Source organism: Maylandia zebra, linkage group LG16 (assembly GCF_041146795.1).
Source record: "Maylandia zebra isolate NMK-2024a linkage group LG16, Mzebra_GT3a, whole genome shotgun sequence".
NCBI lineage: Eukaryota > Metazoa > Chordata > Actinopteri > Cichliformes > Cichlidae > Maylandia > Maylandia zebra.
Window position 1 is genome coordinate 9,401,420 of NC_135182.1, and position 22,932 is coordinate 9,424,351.

Here is a 22,932-nt window from a genome sequence, read left to right on the forward strand (position 1 = left end):
GTTTGTGACCAGGATGGATTGTTTGTTGTCATGGTAACCGTATTCTAAACACACACACAGACACACAATGAGCGCTGCTTCGGTGCAGCAGATATTTTTTGATTTCATGCGTCATTAAGCTGCAGCAGATGAACTGATACCGTTCTATCACTGCGAGTCATTTACAATATAATAATAGTGGACTTCACAGTTTCCCTATATGATCTCCATCCCCAGCTCTCTTGCAGGCTAACATTGTTACACTTCATGTTGGACCCTTTAATCACATCTGCGGTGGAGTCAGCCGGATGTTCTGCCGTTTATTTTGAAGAAAATCTATGACTGTTCTCTGTTCTGTCTGCAGGTGTTCCAGATTTCTGCTGCAGATAAAAATAACTGAAATGACTAAACATCTGAAAGTGTTCTTTTGAAACAATCATTTGACAGAATTCTGCGATGCCTCACTGCTTTTCTGCACATGTATAACAAGTTTTAAGATAAATTAACATATAGAGCACTAGGCTCAGAGGTTAAGAGAAACCTCTGCATGTCAGTGAAGTGGCAGGGAATACATTTATGACGTTACTGTAAAGATAAGATACAGTTACATTAAAAAGTATACTTTTCATGTTGTTTATGGCTCTTCAACATCATATAAAAACAATTCACATATCCAAGAAAACTCTTTTGCAGGTGCTGGACTATGGAAGAAAAATGTCAATAGCAATAAAAGGCTAAAGTCTGCACAGCACTGTTTTCTCAGCAGTCCTTTATCAATAAAGGTCTGTCATGGTAAGCTTGGGTTCCTGTTTTTAGTTGATTTAAGGGCTGAAAAATGAAGTAAATTCAACGTGTCATAAACTGCAGATCTTCTAAATAACCAAAAGTGAGTCAATCCTCATAGGCTCACATGTTTAGCTGTAATTGCAAGCACTCTGAAACCCTGCACTGTAACCTATGGCATAACTTGGCATGCACCTCCCTAGAAATGTAACTAAATATTGTGATTGGCCTGTTCAAATTCCTAATGCGCATTTCCTGCTACTTTTTCACAGAAGTTTGTTAATTTATCAGTGACAGAATAAAAATCATTGACTAAATATTGTCATGATCTGAGTGATGTCTGGTGTTTTTCTGTTTGGGTCCTGTGTTCTCCTGTGTCCACCTATGTGCCCTGATTGCTCACCTCCTTCTCTCATCTTCAATCTAACATCTATGGAAAGAGATGTTAGGGATTATGTAGCCAACTGTTCCATCTCTGCACGCAGTCAGAGTAACTCCCAGCAACCCTCAGGTTTACTCAAACCGCTAGTTACACCTCACAGGCCCAAGTTACTTTGGACTTCATTACCAGGCTACCCATCTCCTCTCCATAATAGGCCGGTTCTCAAAGTTCGCTCATTTTGTTGCTCTTCAGAAATTACCCACTGCTACCAAAACCACCCAACTGCTCATTGATCATGTTTCAGGCTCCATGGCATTCCGCTGAAGATCGTTTTGGACAGGGGTCCTCAGTTCACCTCCCAGGTCTGGAAGATCTTCACTGCAGTGGGAGCCAACATCAGCCTCAGTTCCAGGTTTCACCTGCGGACCGACGGCCTGACCAAGAGGCTCAATCAAGAGTTGGAATTGGCTCCGTTTTGTTATGACACAAAACTCAGCCATCTGGTCCTCAGAGTTCCCATGAGTAGAGTACAGAACAACTCACTCACCTTATCTGCTACTGTCTCTCACCTTTCAACGTATCCTTAGGTTACCACCTGCCTGTCTGTAGAAGCAGATCTGTTCTTTCCATCTAGCACCACCTGCAGATAGCGCATTTAGGCCCAGAGGCCGTACTCCGAACAGTCGATCAGCACTGCCACTATGCAGATTGCCTCCAAACACCCACTCTCAGATATGAACTAGGACAAAAGGTTTGATTAGCCACTAAAGATATTCATCTTAAGGCCATCTCTCTTGCAAGCTCGCTCCCTGTTTTATTGGATGATATGAGATCGAGATTGTCATCAGCCTTTCAGTGGTTAAACTCAAGCTTCAAGCATCCATGCACATCCATCCCACATTCCACATCTCCCAGGTCATGCCCGTCAACTACAGTCCATTGTGGCTCTTGTTCTCCTGCCAAGTCTCTGATTAAACTTACCCGCAGTGCAATCTCCTAGGGGTAGGCAACTCCAGGCCTCGAGGGCCGGTGTCCTGCAGGTTTTAGATGTGTCCTTGATGCAACACAGCTGATTTAAATGGCTAAATGACCTCCTCAACATGTCTTGAAGTTCTCCTGGTAATGAACTAATCATTTGATTAAGTTAACCCGGGTGATATCTAAAACCTGCAGGACACCGGCACTCGAGGCCTGAAGTTGCCTACCCCTGCCCTAGACGCTGGCTCATGGTAAAATCCACCAAGTCCTCTTGCAAACTCTTTCCCCAGAAATGCAACTACTCACTGTTCTCAATTGCCTGACCTCCTGCTCACATCATAAACTTGTCTTGTAAAGTATGTGCACACCAATGTGCTGCGCTTTTGTGAAAAATTCATTCTACAGACTTGGAACTACAAGCACACTTGTTGCCAAATAATGATCTGAATGGTCAGATCTGTCAATGCTGGCTGTGTGGCAGGCAGGAGTAGGACCTAAACGCAGGACTCAAACACAAAGGGATAACTAGAAGAGGCAGCTTTTATGTGTTGTATCAAAATACTCAGATACTAAATTCACAAAAACAAAACCTAACGCTGGACAATGAAAACATGAAACTGGAAGAAAACTCGAGGAAGTGATGGACACGAGGAGCCCAGGAGAACACACAGCAACATGGACAACACAACAACAAGTAGAGGAAGACAGGGGACTTAAATGCACAAAGACTAATGAGGGGCTAGGAAACAGGAGGAAACACGGCTGGTAGTAATCAGGCACAATGAGACAGGGAGAAGGGAAACTGAACTCACTGAACACAGGACGAGAGACTGTCAAAATAAAACAGGAAAGACACTGAGACACAGACTAAGAGACAAGGGCTTGACACTGGGACCAGGGGAGAAACAGAAGCAGAGAACAAGACAGAATGAGGACACAGAGAGGATGAGAGACATGACGGACTGGGGAGAACACAGACAAGACCAAGATGACCACAGCATGAAAGGGAGGAGACTAAATGAACACAAATCTAAGAACTAGAAATAGAAATGACAAAACTAGGAAGATATGTAATATTTGAATGTAATATGTCCAAATGTTACACACTGAAAGTGTTAAATTTTGAGGAAGAAAACAAAGAAAGAAAGATTCTGGGTTCATCCAAGTCTCACAAGAAGGCAGCAAGAGGGAGAATTTAATGGTTTGATCCAGGATTTGAAGCTGTATCACCACCGCATTCACACATATTTCAGGATGTGAGTGGGGAAGTTTTAACTCTTGTTGGCAGAGTTGGAAACAACTTCTGAGGAGGCAGAGAAATCATTTCAGAGAGCCGACTGGCCAGAGTAGTGTCTAGCTGTGTGTCTGGGGTTAGTATTATTTTACTATTACCATATAATTGTACCTGTGCCTACTTTGAGCGACGAGCACACTTGTTACCACATACAGTGGTCTGATTGGGTCAGATCTGTTATTTTGGAGCTGAGAAATAGCAAGAATCAAGCTTGGTTTGAAAAAATAAATGCTAAAATACTCTATATTCAGTGAAATGATACGGTGAGTGTGAAAGGTTGCAGTAAGTACAGGTGAGTACAAAAAATATTTTCATGCACAAAATATTTGTGCAAAAGTACAAAAGTCTTTAGAGTCAAACAGCAGGATAAATTGTCATTTGACTGTTTTATCTTCCTTTACCACCTTACTGTTTTTCTTCTCAGATTGCTCTTTCCCTGCCTTTGTTACCTGTGTACTTTTCTACAGCCTTTTTTCAATTTTTCTTTTGTTTTTGTTTTTTTCTCAATTTCTGTTTAAGGTTCTGAGCTGTGAAAAAAATGAGCTCTGACTGAAAAGGTTTTTATTTGTTTTAACTTCTGATCAAATGTCGGTTTAATACAATAAAATGTCACCTCCTGCCAGCGAGACAGCCGCAATCGTTTCTACCTTCAGGGTCAGAATATTCCAGAAAACTCTCTCCAAGTGCTGGACTACAAAAGAAAAATGTCAATAGCAAGAGAAAGGCAAAGTGTGCACAGTTCTGTGCTCCTACAATTATTAATAATTACCTGTCATGGTAAGCTGTTTTTAGTTCATTTAGCTCTATGGATAGTTTCCGCCTGCACAATATTATGGTCCCCATTAGAGTCACACAGCAGGATAAAATGGGGTATGCTTTACTGTGTGATTGACGAGTTGCTGCAGTATGAGGGTGAGTGTAGAATTCCTCAGTTTCTAAGTCAGACCCAACTTTTATGAAATGTAATCATATGAATCCCTCAACATTGAATCTGGTCCACATGTACCTGCAAGAGCATTCACAAGGTCCAGCTGTGGAACTGGATTTGAGTCACAGTCAGTGCTGGAACTCATCCCCTGGTGTTCAGGACCTATAAACCAAACTAGGAAAGCCACTTCACTTTGGAGCTGGCTTTGTGTGCAAAAAGATGATCAGGTTCTAGCGAGGGGCGAGTGCAATTAGAAGATCAGTATTGTCTACAGTGTGGTTGTATGTTGAAGTCTTAACCCTCTCGAGGCAGGCATTGCTGATTTGCAACAATTAAAAACTAACAACCTGATTACCCCACATACATATTTTATGAGGTTTTTTTTACTCAAAAGTACCACTGCAGGACTGCAGAAAAAGTTTAATTTGAGCCTGAGAGGGTTAAGAGTAAAGTAAGGTCATTTTAAAAAAACAAGCAAACACACAAAAACACCCAAAGTGGAGAGTATAGTTATCGGAAGTTCATTTGCGGAGTGTGGCATACTGTTCATCGTAATTATTTTTCTGGAAATCAGGGAGAAGGTAAGGGTGGACTGATGGGTCAACCAAACGTGAAAGCCTGAGTCCCTTGCACTTCACGTTGCTAATGGTGAGTTTTAATGGCAGCATTGACATTCCAGACTCTTTTCACATTGCTAGTCTCTTCCTGAGTAAGTATAAAACTTATAGTTATTTACAATTCAACATTCATTTTTGACTCTGAATTGACTCACTCCTCCCCTGTGACCCTAAATTGGATAAGTGGATGAAAACCGATGAATGAATGGGTGGATTGTGGGTTGTTATGCTTACATAAAACTCGAATATCAGTTGAGAAGTTGCAGCAAATTATTAATATTGTAAAGGTTTGTGAATTGTCCTGCAGGACTCAGTTCATGTTCATAATATGTTTTTTGTTTGTTTGTTTTTTGTAACAGTCTTATTATATAAGGAGATAATGGGCGATGTCAAAGTTACTTCATTATTTTCTAGGTCAGAGCACCTGGGAGGACATAAAGGAAGAAAGTGAGTCAGTATATAAATTCGTTCCAAGCTCTTCAGCCATTTTAATCCTTGAATAGGTCTGTTAACAGCTAATGGAGTGTGAAGCAGAGGTACTTAAAGTTTTCTGCAGTTTTATACACACTGAACAATGATTTAAAATGAGATTTACAAAGCTTAACTAATGCCTGCTATGTTTAATGGCCATTAGCAGCAGTTAGAGTGAGAATCTCATTGCTGGTGCAGTTGCGAAGACACTTTCTCTATTCATGAGCATTTATTTTGAATTCACAAAACCTGAATGCAGGCTTTTGGAGAAATTATGGGACTGAAACAATTTGTGAATTTCTTTTCTTCACACTCCGTGCAGTATTTCTAGCATGCTTATTAGTGAATACAAGCTTTCTGTTTAGCTGATCAGAGCAACATTTACCTCTCTACAAATATCCCAGCCTGCACTGCATGAACAATGCTCCTGAATCTTGGCTTCTCTTCAGGGCGACGCTTGGCCACACCCATCTTCCTGCTGAAGGTGCACGCCAGCCAGTCACGCACCTCGCTTGGCACCGACTCTGCCTGCAAGTCACTGAGCTCATCTTCAGTGTCCAGCAGGCGCCTGCAGAGAGAAACAGTCACATTTTTGGCAACTGCTGATAAAGCTTTATTTTCTATACAGCCATTCATTCAACAGCCTGCTCAGGCTCACCTGGTCTCATCAGTGTAAACAGCATCCAGCATGGCAGCTGCAAGCTCCAAGTGCCTCCGGAGTTCCTGCAGGTCCACCATACCACGGTCCATCTGCTCCAAGACCGCCTTCAGCCTGACAGCACAAACAAATATACAGTGCATTATACTAATTGAGCAAACAGTAGAAGAACAAGTAAATGATGCAAAGTTATTCAGAAGTTGGACGCCCAGTGTTAAAGGGCTAGGTAACATTTAAAATCCTGTCAGGACCACTTTATTTGAAAGGAGATTGTTGTCTATATCTGCAGTAACTCATATTTGTCTGTACAGTTCTGTTCTGTATGTCCATGTGCATACACTGAAAGCTAAGAGGTAAAAAGAATGCAACAAAGGCCCCTAACACAGCAGAGCAGGCATCGGTTAGAAAACAGATGGCATTAATTAACGGCATGTAACGCTTTAGCTGGAGGGAATCTGGGTTGCGAAGCAGCTTGCAGAGGCAGCAGTATCTGTATGGAAGGTGAAGCATCTTAAATATTAGTGAGTAGAATAAATTGAAGAATGTCAGCCTGGGCATCAGCTGATCTGATGGAACTGCAGGCTGAGCTTTACTGTCCAGCCTGACAGAACTAATGTTATGCTCAATTTTCTGTTAGATGCAGTTTAGTCACAAACACAATAAGCACTTTTAATTCGGTTATATGGCATTGATTTTATACTTTAATATAGTCAGGTATCTTCTTTTTCTTCATGGCTGCTGTGGATATCATTCCTCATATTTACAGCATATTTACATTTCTAAACATTCCGGAACTTTGGCGCATTCCGGAATTCCGAACATTCCGGAACTTTGGCGCATCCCGGAATTCCGAACATTCCGGAACTTTGGCGCATTCCGGAATTCCGAACATTCCGGAACTTTGGCGCATTCCGGAATTCCGAACATTCCGGAACCATGGCGCATTCCGGAATTCCGAACATTCCGGAACTTTGGCGCATTCCGGAATTCCGAGCATTCCGGAACTTTGGCGCATGCCGGAATTCTGAACATTCCGAAACCATGGTGCATTCTGGAATTGATTGATTGATTGATTGATTGATTGGTAATTTATTTCAACATGTGAACAATATACAAGTACATTTAGAAAAGAAATGAGAGAAAAAAAAATATACTATACAAATTACATACAAAAAAACATTCTGATTAATTTACATGTTGAAAGGGAGTGGGAAGAAGTATACACTTATTTAATCCCACCCCTGTCCCATAAATTATCAGTGAATATTTAGTCAGCTTCCTTACTGATATAATTTGTAATAAAAATAGTGAACAGATTTCTGATATACTATATACTATAATATCACATCACGAATTTTTTGTTTGTTTGTTTTTAAATAGAGACATTCACTTAATTTAAATATTTTCCTTTTCTTTATAGATCGAGAAGATCATATTTTTATAACTCTTTTTGAACAGTTTTATGTTTGGACATTGCTTTAATTCTGAACATTCCGGAACTTTGGCGCATTCCGGAATTCCGAACATTCTGGAATTCTGAACATTCCGGAACTATGTAGTTTGTGCTGCAGAACTGTCAAAGTACTCTTGCCTCTTTTCAAGTATTTTTGCTTTTTTGTTTCTCTCAGTGTCAACTTGAGTTATTTTTATCACTGTGGAGCTAAATTTATCAGCTAGGAGGTAGCTTTCGGTATGTCTGTTCTCAGCTGAAATCAGAAATTATGTGTCATCATGACTCTTTTTTTTTTTTTAATTACCCGATCATTCAGGCCTAGTTCCAAAGTGTCTCAGTGAAAGGTGTGGTACTTCTCTTTGTTCAGGGTGCAGATGTCCAGCTGCAATTACCATGTTTCTCTATATGTTTGATTCTGGAATTGTTTCCCCTTCTCCTCCCTGAGTCTGGTTCTACTAGTGATTTCTTATTATCAGGATGTCCTGAAAACTCCCTGAAAAGAACTTAAGTTAATCCAAAATGCTGCAGCAAGAGTACTGACAGGGACTAGAAAGAGAGAGCAGATTTCTTCTATATTGGCTTCTCTTCATAGGCTCCCTATTAAATCCAGAATCAAATTGAAAATCCTGTTCAAGGTCTTAAATAATCAGGCCCCATCTTATCTTAATGACCTTATAGTACCATATCACCCCATTACAGCACTTCACTCTCGCACTGCAGGCCTACTTGTTGTTCCTAGAGTATTTATAAGTAGTATGCAAGGCAGAGCCTCTAGCTTTCAGGCCCCTCTTTTGTGGAAACAGCTTGGGAGTTTGGATTCAGGAGACAGACACTATCTCTACTTTTAAGATTTGGTTTAAAAAAATGTTGATATGTCCTTTTTGATAAAGTTTATAGTTATTGTTGGACCAGGTGACCCTAAATCCTCCCTTAGTTATGCTACAATAAGTTTAGGCTGCTGAGGGATTCCTGTGAAGCACTGAGCGTTTCTTCTTCAGAATCAGAATCAGAATACTTTATTAATCTTAGATGACGGCTGTGTGCGGACAGGGATAGGACCCAAGATGCAGACTACAGAGACAAATTTAAACCAAAACAGCTTTAATGCTGAACGCAAACATAACATAACATAACTTGGAAAAACTCAAAATAAACTAACACTGGTGGACTGGCAAAACACAGCAAAATAAACGGTAGATCGCGACATGGACACAGAGAAACACAGGGCTTAAATACACAGAGGGAGCAATCAGGGAATGAGTAACAGGAGGGAAAAACAGCTGGGGCAAATCAGGCCTAACGAGACCAGGGGAAGCAAAACCAGACACATTAACATCAGACATAGACTTCCAAAGTAAAACCGGAAACATAAGACAGACTCACAGGCAAGCACTAAAACAAAGGGAACAGAGACGTGGGACCAGGGCAGACACAGACACAGACACTGACTGGACGTGGAAATACAGCAGACAGGGAAGACAGCAACAAAGGAACACAGACAGAAAACCAAAACACTAAAACTCTAACCAAACCCCACCCAGAGGACCTTAACTTAAGAAAAACCCGTAAAGCAAAGCTAGAATATAAAGAAATAACAAAATCAAATAACCAAAAACACAAAACACTGGGTCACCGACCCAGGAACCCTAACAATTAATCCCGAAGGAAATTATAGGTTACAGCAGGCAGCACACTTACAAAGTGCTTCCTTCACCTTTTTCACTCACCATGTGTTTTATATATGAAGGGCCAGGAGTGACACTAGTCTGTATTTGAATATCAGTTAGTATTAATCTCTGGTTTCTTCCACAGCATATCTTTAATCATCACCCCCAATTGGTTGCAGCAGATGGCCGCCCCTCCTTGAGCCTGGGTCTGCTGGAGGTTTCTTTCTGTTAAAAGGGAATTTTTCCTTCCTGCTGTCACCAAGGGCATGAACATAGCGGGCTGTGTGATAGTTAGGGTTCTTTCTAAAACTATAGGATCTTAACCTTACAATATAAAGCCCCTGGAGGTGATTGTAGTTGTAAATTGGTGTCATTTAAACAAAACTTAATCAAAATGAATTGAACTGTATGCCATAAATCAGGGTGAATTTTGTTTGTGTTGTCAGATATGTAGTTCCTACATTATAACAGTATTGTGAATGATACAGAATGACTATCGCTAATAAACTGTCTGTTAACGTGAAGTGCATCACTCAAAACCCGTGTAACGCTCCGTCTGCTTTACTATACTAAATACTGTACTTCACTGGATTTAAATGTACATATAATGTATATGTGTATGATATCCTGCACCTCACGACATCAGTGATATGCTTTTAGTCTGCCTGCAGTCTTCACACACCTGCTAACTGGTGGATTTTCATTCTTAGCACCCACACAGCTGCTGTCCTGTTCACACCACAGAACCAGAACATGAAAATCTGCTTCCTCCAGATGGACACATGACACGCTGCCTCCTGTCAGTCAGCTGACACCCACAGAAAACGACTGGAGTCTCCTCCAGGAAATAAACACGCTGCCTTGTAGAGTGCATCTTCCTTGCGTCTTTGCCAGCCAACAGCGCCCTTATGCCAGTTTGAAAAGTTCTCAGATGGGATGACCTATGACTTACTTTTAAATGATGAAATCAGATTAAGTTACATATCACAAACTAATGGCTTCATTGAAACAGAATTTGTGCAAACTGTTTGAAAGTCATTAGAGGTTAATTATAAGCATTTAAAAGCACTTATAAGCTCTCCAGGCTTCATGAAAGACAATTAGTGCTCTTGTTTGGATGTTGTCTGCCTTTTCTTCTATTTTCTGTCAAGAGAAGTGGTTCAGTAATGTTGACGTCCTGTCTCTGGGGAGGCCAATCCATGACTGATACTGTTCTAATGTGTGGTTTTCTATCCAGTTATGCTTTTACTCCACTGGCAGTAGTTGATACTATTCATCAAGTTTTCCAGATGGTATTGCCTGGTGGATCAAAATCTACTATTCTGCATTCATAATTCCAGGTTTTGACAGCCACCCTTCCACTGAGATCTGATGAGCCTTTGGCAATCAGTAGATCAACTGAAAGGCCAGGCCAGATGCATCTGTCGGGTCCTGTATTAGGTCTTTGCCCAAGGACATGACTCTCAGATACAGTTCATTTGCTGTAGATTTGCTGTAGTTTTTTAGGCCTGCTACTTCAAATCAAATCAAATCAATTTATTTATATGGCACTTTTCACAGAATAAAAACCACAAAGTGCTTCACAGTAATATAAAACAGAAATACATAAAATACATTAATAATCAAACATACAGCACAAATCTAATTAAAAGCCAATCTAAATAAATGAGTCTTAAGCTTCTTTTTAAAAGAATAAATACAATCAAGGCAACGTAATGATGGAGGGAGAGCATTCCACAACCTGGGGGCCACCGCTCTAAAAGATCTATCACCTGGTCTTAAAATGAGTTTGTGGGACTAACAACACCTTTGATTAGATGATCTCAGACTGCGCGAGGGAACGTGGGGTTCTAAAAGATCAGAAATGTAGGCAGGGGCATCACAATTCAAAGCTTTAAAAGTCAATATCAAGATTTTTAAATGAATTCTAAAATGTACTGGAAGCCAGTGTAATGAATGTAACACTGGTGTAATGTGCTCTCTTTTTCGTGTCTTAGTTAAAAGCCTTGCAGCAGCATTCTGGACTAACTGGAGACGGTCAAGATTCCTTTTGCTCAAACAAAGAAAAAGACTGTTACAATAATCTAAGCGAGATGAAGTAAAAGCATGAATAACCATTTCTAACTCAGATTTAGACAGCAAAGTTCGCAGTTTGGAGATGTTTCTTAGCTGAAAAAGGCCATTTCTAATCAAGTGGGGACAGTGTTGTTCTAGGGACATGGCAGAATCAAAGATCACACCAAGGTACCTGAGGCTCAGGATGACAGATGAGCCAAGAGAACCAGGATGCTGTTTGTGATATTTTGTATGTAGCGGACTGTCGACAGGGTGATTTAAAGACTCTGCTGTGTCCAAGCCTTTTAACATTGCCATGGTGACCTACCACCACCCTGTAAATTGGATGAAATTTGTTTTAGTTGCCATGGTAACAGCTGAAGTCAGAGTAGGAGATGGTGAGAAAGATAACTTCAAGACTAGAGAGATTGTGATTCAGGTGCGTCATTTTCAGGTGTCAACAAAACACCATCTGTTTTCTTTTTTAATAACTTGAAATATTCCATGTTATTAGTAGTTATTAGTAGTAGTAGCTGCTGAGTTTTACAAATGTCACTGTAGGTTAGAGGTTTCTAATGCAGTGCGTTTAGAACTGTTTCAGTAAAAGACACAACCCCAACCACAAAGGTGAAGTCCCTGTATTCAGTAAGACTTGAAAATAGCCGGAGGCCTTTCTGTGTGGAGTTTGCATGTTCTCCCCATGTTTTCCATGGGTTCTCTCCAGGTACTCCGGCTTCCTCCCACAGATAAAAGACAGGTAATTAGTGGTGTTATGTTAGGTTAACTGGTGGTCTCTAAATTGCTCATGCGAATGGTTGTCTGTCTGCTTGTTCACACTACAAATAAAATAGTGTGAACTCTCAAAGCGGCCCGCATGCGCAAAAGAAGATGTCACACACAACGCGCTCTGTTTAGACCCAGAGCAAACAATATTTGACTGATGGCCCTTAATATAAAGACTTCGGACTTTACGTTTCCCAATTATTGCTTTAAGTTATTTTGTTATTTACATAATAATGTAAATAACCTAATAATTATCCTTATTGCTGTTTTAGAGGAGCGGTGCTTCAAAGGATAGTAGCAGATTTCTGTCAGAATCTGCAGATTATACAGTACAAATAAAATGTTCACGTTTCTCCAACGTTGTCTTCCCAACAGTTTCACTGACATCTACGCTGGATGGCCAGGAAGCGTTCGCGATGTCTTATCGGGCGCTTCTCCGGCGCTGATAATTGGCGTCTGTCTTGTGTCAGTGACGTAAAAGACGGATTTAATGCGACATGACCGTTCAAACAGCAGTCGCTTTCTAAAACATCGGATATGTATCGGATTCAGCACCACATACGAAAGTGACCCAGATCGGATTTGAAAATATCGGATTTGTGCCGTTCACACTGTCACACTATGATCGGATATGGGTCGCATAGGGTCAAAAAAATCGGATTTGACGCGCTTTCGCCTGCAGTGTGAATGTAGCCTAAGTTTACAGTCTACAGTCTCAAAGCTAAAAGCAATATCCCCTGAGAACACACACATTTACAGTCAGATTTGTTTTAAAATTACACAAAATACGTAAAGAAATAGGGAGGGTCTTTTTAAAGAGCTGAAACATGTTTTAGTGTTGCACGTCAAACAAGGCCTCCCTCTGGGAGTGTATCTGTTTTAGACAAAGACAAAGTTATTTTTTCTTTTAAATTTCAGGGTAAAGCAAGTAGTACCTTTTATGTGTCGATGATGGTTTCCACAATTCTAAAATAACATGCTAATTCATTTTCATATTTTTATGATGCATAATGAGCTCAGTGTGCTTTTATGGTGAAAAAAATCTTTGTGCACTTAATTATCAAAGACTTACTCAAAACAACTGCAGAAAGGATTTAATCATGAATCAGAAAATATAGACTGCCAGTCAAAAGTTTGGAAACATCTTCTCATTTAATATTTTTTCTTTATTTTTTACTACTTTCAACATACATAGATACATGCTGAAGAAGAAGAAGGAGAGTGATGGAGTGCTGCGCCAGATAGCTTGGCTTTCACAGTCATCTGACCTAAAGCAAAGGGTGACTATTTTGAAGAATCTAAAATATAAAACTTGTTTTGAGTTAATTCACACACATTCATAGTCCTGATGCCTTCAATGAGAATCTACAATCTAAATAGTCATGAAAATAAAGAAAAACCTATAAAATAGAAGATGTGTCCAAGCTTTTGACTGGTAGTGTAAGTTTCATAGACCAAAAGACCAAGGGAATGTTATTAAATATCTACACTTTTCACTTCTACACTTTTATAAAGAAGAAAAAAGCAAAAACATCTGCAGTTTAGAGAAGCTGATTTTTTTTCTCTATTTTGTATTTTTAATTTTTCATTCATGCTTGTCAGTTGTCACAATGATTTTCCGCTAAACAAATACACAAGAATACAACTAATTGTTTCAACTCTCCATAAAAACAATTGTGCGTGTATGTGTGTGCCAGTGCGTGCCTTACCTTTGCGATGTACTTTTATATTTCTGCCTGTAAACAAACAAGAACAAACAAGAGTTAATCAAATCGGCCACTCACATGGTGAGTTTCAGGCTAGGTTAGAAGGCACACCTTGAAACAAACATGCAGACTAACAAAGATATTTCTTCTCTGAATAAAGTCTTATCTTCATCAACAAAAACACATCTTCACATTGGAACTAATAAATAAACCACAGAGTATTCAGAAGCTTGAATAAATGTCTATATCGGTATATACAGATATATTTCATTTGTACTGAACTACTCATTAAATTAACAACATGATATATTTTAAAAGACTTTTTACGAGACCAGATTGCTCCTATAGTGGCCATCAGAAGGTACTTAAGGTACTTTGGCACATTGGATTCACGTTTTAGACCTTGATGGCACGTCCATCATTTATATACAGTTTATGAGTGCACACCAAAGCTACCTGCACTAATGTCAGTGCGTTAGGTGGAAATGCTGCTTGGATTTACTGAAGTCAGTCAGGGGGCTGCATAACAGAGAGCAAACTCAAACACTGCATGCGAAAAGCAAACTGTCATTTCCATTAACCTCGAGACAGATGAGAATGACATGCAACCACGGGAGCGTTACACAACAAAAATGGCAACTGCTGTTGCCTCGAAAGGCTTAGAAGACACATAAAGCTAAACCATACATACATGATACATGGCCAACATACTCAAAAACTGTTTGTCCTCTGTGTTAAGTCTTTTAAAATGTCCCTCATTCCAATAAAATCTGAAAAGTCTGAAAGAGACCGGTTAGCAAATCATGTTTTCTACCCATTTTGTGTGCAAGGGTGGCTCAGACAAGCACTCCAAAGCACTGGAGCAAAGGTTTTCGTTCTGGGAATTGAGCCGTCCCAGCAGGGTGTCAAAGAGTTGAACATGGAGAGCGGAGGTGAAAGGAACCCATGAATGCTGGGTATTTTGTGGAGATTGGTGGCTGATTTGGTTGCTTTTCAACACTGTCAGAGGTTCCAGCAACAGCAGTGGCTCATGGAGGTAATTTAGGTACTTTAAACCCGTTAGTAGCAGATTGCAGCAATTTGCATCAAACATGGAGCTTCCTATGAGTCATAACACAGCCAAATATGAACATATAGATATGATACACCTCCTTTTAGATTCAGTGTACGGAGGATAGTAGCATATTCTGCAGGCATCATAAATGAATATGTCATCTTGATAAGCAGCCTGAGAATCCTCACATTTCTATGTTTCCTTTTGTAATAGGCACATGCCAAAGAAGAACTGCAGATAGACTGCTAACAATGAAAAAAACTACAGCAGTTTAAGTGAATGACTGACTCTGTGTTACAACACAATTCATGTTTATATCACCAAAAAACCCCAAATTATTAGAACCCTACACAAAGAATAATCATGACTTAAAAGGGATTCAGGGGTTTACTGTCAGCTTTTTCTGTCCTACATCAACCAGGGATCGCACATACCCTATCAAGTTGTTTTTTCTTTGAATATATTTCTAGTGTCACACTCCATTTCAGACTCCATTTTTCTCATTCATTTCTCTGAGCGTGATGGCTGACAATGATGTCACTGCCTCCAGCTCAACATTTGAATTCACTGAGGTTGATTCCTGTCTTACGCCAAAGGGGGCGGGAATATTTTCCCAAAAAGTTGCATCAATAAAGTGGTTGGAAGCTTCTAAATGTGCTAGTGCAGACAACCTTTCCCTTTCCCTCTAAAACACAGATGCCTCATAGTAAGGTCCAATCTGGGGAAGCAGCACCTGTTAAATGCTTTATTGTTAATTTTGTGAAACTGTGAAGCACATGATTACATTTTACCGCTGTTATGTGGTGAAGGATGCAAAGCAAAGCCAGTCCATGCAGACTGTTCTCTGATAAAGACAGAGGCCAAGTTAATGAACAGGGTGCCTAAATATAACTTTGTACTGACAAATGATTTGCTGGATGAAATATTAGTCTGCAGATTTTTGTAGCGATGAAAGGTTAAAGAATCTAACATTCCAATCGTGATATTGGGCGTGCAGGTTAAAGCTGTGTCACATGTAAAGAAACATATGATATGTTGTATGTGTGTTTGGGATGGATTTTCAAGTAAATGACCAAATTCCTATAAATGCTGACATCTGACAGATACACACATTTCTGGCAATAATGAAAAAGCTCTCTTACAACTAATGTGTCATGTATGGAAGATCACCTTTGTTACATTTTCACCACACAAGGTCAATGATGTATAGGGGACAAATTTTAAGTTTTTTTGCTGCCTAAATTAAACCAAGTACGTGTTGCTGACTAAAGCACACGGAGCAGGGAGAGAAACCAGAACACAAGCAGTATTTGACATGATGGGATGGAAACACATATTAAATAAATATTGACTTTTTAAAAAGAAGTTTAAGGTCCCTTTTCTTTCTTTTTCGCCTCTCTTAGCTATTTTGCTGTTTGTTTGTTGTCATTTTTCTACTTATTTTGTGTCTTTTTGCAGTCATTTTGTGTCTCATTTTTTATTTTATATCTCTTTGTGCTCGGTTCCCTTCTCTTTAAAGTTTGTCTTTGATGTCTCGTGAGTCTGCAGATATTTTTTGCCACCATTTTAACCCTCTCAGGCTCAAATTAAACTTTTTGTTACTAATGCACAACCAAGTCCTGCAGTGGTACTTCTGAGTAAAAGAAAACTCATAAAATATGTATGTGGGGTAATCAGGTTGTTAGTTTTTAACTGTTGCAAATCGGCAACGCCTGCCTTGAGAGGGTTAAGTCATATTACATATTTGTGTCTCCTTCAAAGAATTATTTTGTGTCTTTATGATGTTGTTTTTTGCCACTTTTTAGTCATTTTATGTCTCTTAGAAGTTGTTTTGTGCTACTTTGCAGTAAATTTTTGTCCCTTTGTAGACATTTTATGTCTTTTTGAAGTGTTTTTGTGTCACTTTTTAGTTTTTTCCCACTATACATTGGACGTTGGATAGACATGCAGATCTGATCTATATTGGGTCCATTGGTCCATAGCCAATTCCGTCCAAATTAAGTCCACAATTTGGGCGTCCAGCCATGACCCACTTTGGCCATCAATATGACATTCAATGTTTGAACTTTGGACTGAGGACATCTATAACAGGTACAGGAAATTTACATGATTAATAAATCTAAAGGTGTCCATACATCCTTCATCTGCTGATCAGAAGGTTTGTGGTTCGATCCCTGGCTCCCCCAGTCTGCATGCCAAATATCCTTGGGCTTTTTACACAACATCACTCTTTCCAAATCAGGCCAAAGAGGTGGTACTGGTGAAGTAGTAAGATTTTAATGTTAATTTACATGTTTTCTCACCTTTGATAAATATGCCCAAATCCAATTTGGAAAGTGTTACCACTTCATTACATGTTATGAGGTCAGAAAAAAGGGGACAAAATAGACCTGATTTTACTACTATTAAAACCATGCAAAACAAAGTCAATGTCACCAAAATGCAAGCATTAAATCATGCGTCACCGAACCGAAACACCTATTGGAATGTAAATTTGAACAGCAGATTACCCCACGAGTAGATGACGACGATCTAAACGCTCCATTTGGTCTGAAATTAGCCAGTCACAGCTCTGGAATCTGACCCCAGCAGCTAATCACAGCTCTGACACGTCTCAGCTTTGAAATGCGACTGTAGAGACCTGTTATTTCATGGTCGAATGGTAATTGTACGCCGGCCTGCGTGGGCAGATCAGAGCTGAATTACAAAGCTGTATAAGGCACGCTGATCAGTGCCAGGTCGCTGCATTGTTTTCTTAGTCAGAGAAAACTCTCCAGCACGCGGCAGCAGCAATAGTGACAGGTGAGGACAGAGAGTTTCTGGAGAATGACTCACCTCCCTATCATGACTTTTACAGGGTGACGCCTTCAGCGAAAGAATTTGCATTTTGCGTCTTTACCTCTTTTTTTTTCTTTGTCCTTGTACCAATTGTTTTGTGATTTCACCTACACATTTTCTTCTCTGCATCATTAACACTGAGCTTGTGGAATGTATTTTATTTCGTGCACTGTTCTGTTTGCAATGCATCACTGCAGGGTGTGTGTGTGTGTGTGTGTGTGTGTGTGTGTGTGTGTGTGTGTGTGTGTGTGTGTGTGTGTGTGTGTGTGTGTGTGTGATGGTTAACTCCATCTAACCCGCCCACGTCTAGACCAAGTGTCCTGGAGAAAAAAGCTGAACCTCCATTAAATTGAAGCAGTGCACACACACTACACAGTATCAGCCTTTTGTTGTTTAGTTTCTTAACCACCTCATCAGGGTGGCTTCAGATTGGTCCTAAATTTAATTTTTGAAGCATGACAACAAGCCAGACATGCAAAAACCATTATAAAGATTAGTTTCTGCTTAATCTGACCTGGACAGTCTGGTACTTCTTTTAATACATCCTCAGATGGCAGAACGTTTTTTTCATAGCTGAGCTTTCTCAGCTGATTTCTGCTCTTTAATGTGTCAAAAAAGTTATTTTTTGCTTTTGTTTTTACACTTTACACTTCCTCTGTAATTCCACTCAGCTTCTCACCAAAGCCTACTGATAATAAAAATTATGCATCTCAATGTGTAAAAAAACAAAAGTAAATGAAAAGCTGTTCTATTCTCTTTTTGTCCTTTTCTAGTTTACTGCATCGAAATGTTCTGCTGTTACCACGGAAACTGGGGGAAATTTTCAAAAATAAACGAATAAATAAATATCTCCACACTTTTTTGTTTTCTTGTCAAACAGCTTTAAGCTCTGTGATTAATTTATGGATGAACTTTATGTCTGCCAGGAAGAAATAATATTGTAATGAACACAAAGACACAATCGCTCACACAAAGAAACAGCTGGTTTTGTGACCACTTGAATGGGTCTTAATCTTGTATTCATTCATGCTTGCTCTATTTAATTTGGACAAAGTTTATGATAATTTGTACATTTCAGAAACTTGCTTTAACAGGTGTCACAGGTTATAATAGAGAAGTCAATGTCACAAGGCCCTTCTAAATACAGAGTCCCCAAACTTAGGGAGGATTGTGCCTGGAAAGGTCAACAGTGGCAGGCAGAATGTCTATAAATGGAACAGCAGCTCTGCTCTGCTCTGATGATAGCGATACAAATGTACCTGGCAGTAACATGATGAAGTAACCTTAATACTTTTTTTTTTTAAATCAAACAAAAATTTGCAGTCTATGAAAAAGAAATGTAACAACAAGGCTTCTCTTTATATTATTTTTTCTTTTCATTTTTGGTAACTGCACATATGAAGAGACTCAAAGTCAGAACGACTATATTCAAAAGCAGATTGTCTTTTCGTTTGTTTATATTCGGTTGCATGGCTCTTGTCTGAGAACCTCACCACCCTTCCTATAGCATATGGATTGCAGGTAAGCTTGGCTTTGTGGTCTGTCTGAACAAGCACTTAGTGACAGTGGGAGGAAAAATTCCATTTTAGCAGGAAGAAAACCTCCAGGAGAATCAGACTTAGTGAGGGGCATCCATCTGCCATGACTGTTTAGGGCTGAGGGGAGGGAGACAGGAGGTTCAGAGATACTGTTATTCAGGGAGGAATGTGACGTGAATGTCCATAGAGTTTTTCACAACCTCTCAGCCCATACTTATTGAGATATTTCCATTTGTGGTGCACCACTCAACAGACTGAAACATATAATAATGATTATGCTAATTTCAATGGGGAAGCTCCATATCCACTCGTCTGCCTGCATCCCTCGGGGTTTGGCGCTGCTAGTCTATTCTTCACATTACTTCCACTTTCCTGTGGCGTCAAACTTAATTTTGTTGTCATCACTTTGGCCCAAACATTTTCTTGCTTGTCTTCTGCGAGCTCTGTCCTGTGTGCTTTAAATCTTACTACTTTTCTGCCTTTCAGATCCTCATTCGTGCAACCAGCCTCCTCCAAATCTCCACCTCATCCTCGCCAGAATAGAGATCCTCCAAGTCTTCACCTGCTTCACCTCGCTGCCATCCTTCCTACCAGCGTTGGACTCTGTTCTACTACAAAGACTGATCGGAGTCTAATTGCCAAACAATTATTAATCAAGCTCCATATTGAGAACTGTTCATTCAAATGGTCTCTCCTTAGTCACTGCTACTTTGCAACCCAGAGTGTTACTTTATTTACAACTATGCCTCACAAGTTGTTAGGTCAGAGGTGCCAACAATTCTTGAGTGTGATTAGCATTCAGGTGCAGCAGGGGATCTATTTACTAGGTGCACAGGCACTGAGGGGGGACACATAGGCATGCAGAGCTTCTGCTTACGCACAAGCAGCATTACTGTCAAACTACAGATGCCTGTTGCCATTACTCACTACCCAAAATAAAACCAGCTTTGTTGTTTTATCTAAGACCTTTTTTCACTGAGCAGAAGAATCCTCCGGAAAACTAAACAAACCTCGGAGTGTGTTCACTCCCCGTGACGGAGTTCCCCTGACCTCGGAGTTCAGTCTTGTCAGGTTAGTAGACAAGCTGAATTCTGCATCTTTATTTTTACACCTCTAGCGTTTCTCATTCTCTCACTGTTGACAGAGAACACATTCACTTGCCAATGTTTATTAGAGGATTTGGCAAAAACGAAACACTTGTCTTGGCGTCAGTTTCTTCAACCAACACACCAACTTCTGCTGATAAATTTCTGTTTCTTTTTTTTTCTGTCATATTTTCCTCTGTTGCCAGCCGGTTACCAACACAAGATGCTGTATAGCAAGCAGGGTCTGTTAAACAGAGCAAGAGTAGCCAAGGGGCATAAATTAAATGTGTGTGTTTAATGGTAATGATGCCGTGCACATTTCATTTAACTGCTGATGAGAGATACTGTCAGTAAACCAAATACTGGTGGTGGCCTGGTATTCCATAAGATAGTGAATTAGAAGAAGTATCACAGACATACACAATACAATGGGAATGTTGTTATTAAATGTTTTTGTGAACAGAAGCTGATAAAATAAAGGAGAGTTTAACTTTAGCTGTCAAAAAAATACTATGGCAAACGTACTCTTAACATCATTAAATCTATTAATTTTATTTCTGGACATAATTTTCCCATTTGAAACAAACACTAACGGCAGATGAAAAGTCAGCTGTTTCAAAATATGCCAGTATGGCTTCACTAATGCTACGATAGCATTACAGAATGCTAAGTTAGCGTTCTGTAACTATCACCATATGTGAGAAGCTGGAAAAACAGACCAGTCAAATGCATCAGTCTGTATTTGCCCATTAGCTATAATGGGCTGTTAAATTTTGAATGAAGCAGCTACCATGGTTATTATCAAAGGTGGAAAGTAACGAATTACATTTACTTGCGTTACTGTAATTGAGTAGTTTTTTTGTGTATTTGTACTTTTTAAAGTCATTTTTCAAGTCGGTAATTTTACTTTTACTTAAGTATATTTTTTAAAAAGTATTGTACTTCGCTACATTTTCAATCACACCCGTTACTGAGTAAATTAAAAGAACAAACAAAAAAAAACCAACATTGCGCTTCGGAAATACTGCAGGGAATGATGGGTAGTAGAACAAATTGGCGTTGGGTCACGATAAAGATGAGTCTGACATCGGTGGTACGGATCCAGCGAAAAAAGAAACCCTGTCGAATTATGCTGACCCTGAACTCGAGGAAACCGATGTGAACCCCTGGCCTTATTTAAGGGACCATTTCGGCTTCAAGTGCAAGTAAGGCAACAGCTTTATTATGCAGTGTAAGCTGTGTTTGCCCAGAGAGACCGAGTTAGCAGCTTTTAAAAATTCCTCATCAAACCTGCGCAAGCATGTAGAGGTAAGTTAAATGAAACCTGTACATTTATTTTAGCAAAAAGGCTGTGCTCAAGTTAATCACATTAAGACATAAGCTGTTATTGGGCACGTTGTTGTCCACGCAATTTAATTTTTTTACAGGATCGGTAAATTGCCAAAAGAAAATACATTTTTCCTGTTTGTTAATAACAATAATTTATTTTAAAGAAATAGTTAAATTAGACAGAAGACAGAAGCGGCTACTTTCTTACTTAACCCACATATGTTCACACTGCAGGCAAAAGAATAACGTGCTTTGTGCAGAGGTGTTTTTTTTCTGATCTCAAACTGATCTCCCTGTTGGAGCTCAGTCTGTGGGGAGTTATTTTTTTCTCCTTATCTTTCCTCATGTTGTGCATTTTCCATTGTTATGCCTCTCTGACCTGTCTTCCCCATGTGATGTTTGTGTAATGTACAGGGAGTGCAGAATTATTAGGCAAGTTGTATTTTTGAGGAATAATGTTATTATTGAACAACAACCATGTTCTCAATGAACCCAAAAAACTCATTAATATCAAAGCTGAATGTTTTTGGAAGTAGTTTTTAGTTTGTTTTTAGTTTTAGCTATTTTAGGGGGATATCTGTGTGTGCAGGTGACTATTACTGTGCATAATTATTAGGCAACTTAACAAAAAACAAATATATACCCATTTCAATTATTTATTTTTACCAGTGACACCAATATAACATCTCCACATTCACAAATATACATTTCTGACATTCAAAAACAAAACAAAAACAAATCAGCGACCAATATAGCCACCTTTCTTTGCAAGGACACTCAAAAGCCTGCCATCCATGGATTCTGTCAGTGTTTTGATCTGTTCACCATCAACATTGCGTGCAGCAGCAACCACAGCCTCCCAGACACTGTTCAGAGAGGTGTACTGTTTTCCCTCCTTGTAAATCTCACATTTGATGATGGACCACAGGTTTTCAATGGGGTCCAGATCAGGTGAACAAGGTGGCCATGTCATTAGTTTTTCTTCTTTTATACCCTTTCTTGCCAGCCACGCTGTGGAGTACTTGGACGCGTGTGATGGAGCATTGTCCTGCATGAAAATCATGTTTTTCTTGAAGGATGCAGACTTCTTCCTGTACCACTGCTTGAAGAAGGTGTCTTCCAGAAACTGGCAGTAGGACTGGGAGTTGAGCTTGACTCCATCCTCAACCCGAAAAGGCCCCACAAGCTCATCTTTGATGATACCAGCCCAAACCAGTACTCCACCTCCACCTTGCTGGCGTCTGAGTGGGACTGGAGCTCTCTGCCCTTTACCAATCCAGCCACGGGCCCATCCATCTGGCCCATCAAGACTCACTCTCATTTCATCAGTCCAT

The 22,932-nt window shown here is 39.7% G+C and overlaps 1 protein-coding gene across 1 annotated transcript in view; it reads right to left on the minus strand.

Moving 5' to 3' along the window:
• LOC101469790 (phosphodiesterase 1A, calmodulin-dependent) overlaps positions 1–22,932 on the minus strand; it is a 43,797-nt gene that overhangs the window by 13,079 nt on the left and 7,786 nt on the right. Inside the window, exons 2-4 of the mRNA XM_004566283.5 lie at positions 13,758–13,784; positions 6,091–6,204; positions 5,818–6,000 (exon numbers count right to left, since the gene is read on the minus strand). Coding sequence (XP_004566340.1) covers positions 5,818–6,000; positions 6,091–6,204; positions 13,758–13,784 — 324 coding nt within the window. The remainder of the gene's footprint in view (positions 1–5,817; positions 6,001–6,090; positions 6,205–13,757; positions 13,785–22,932) is intronic.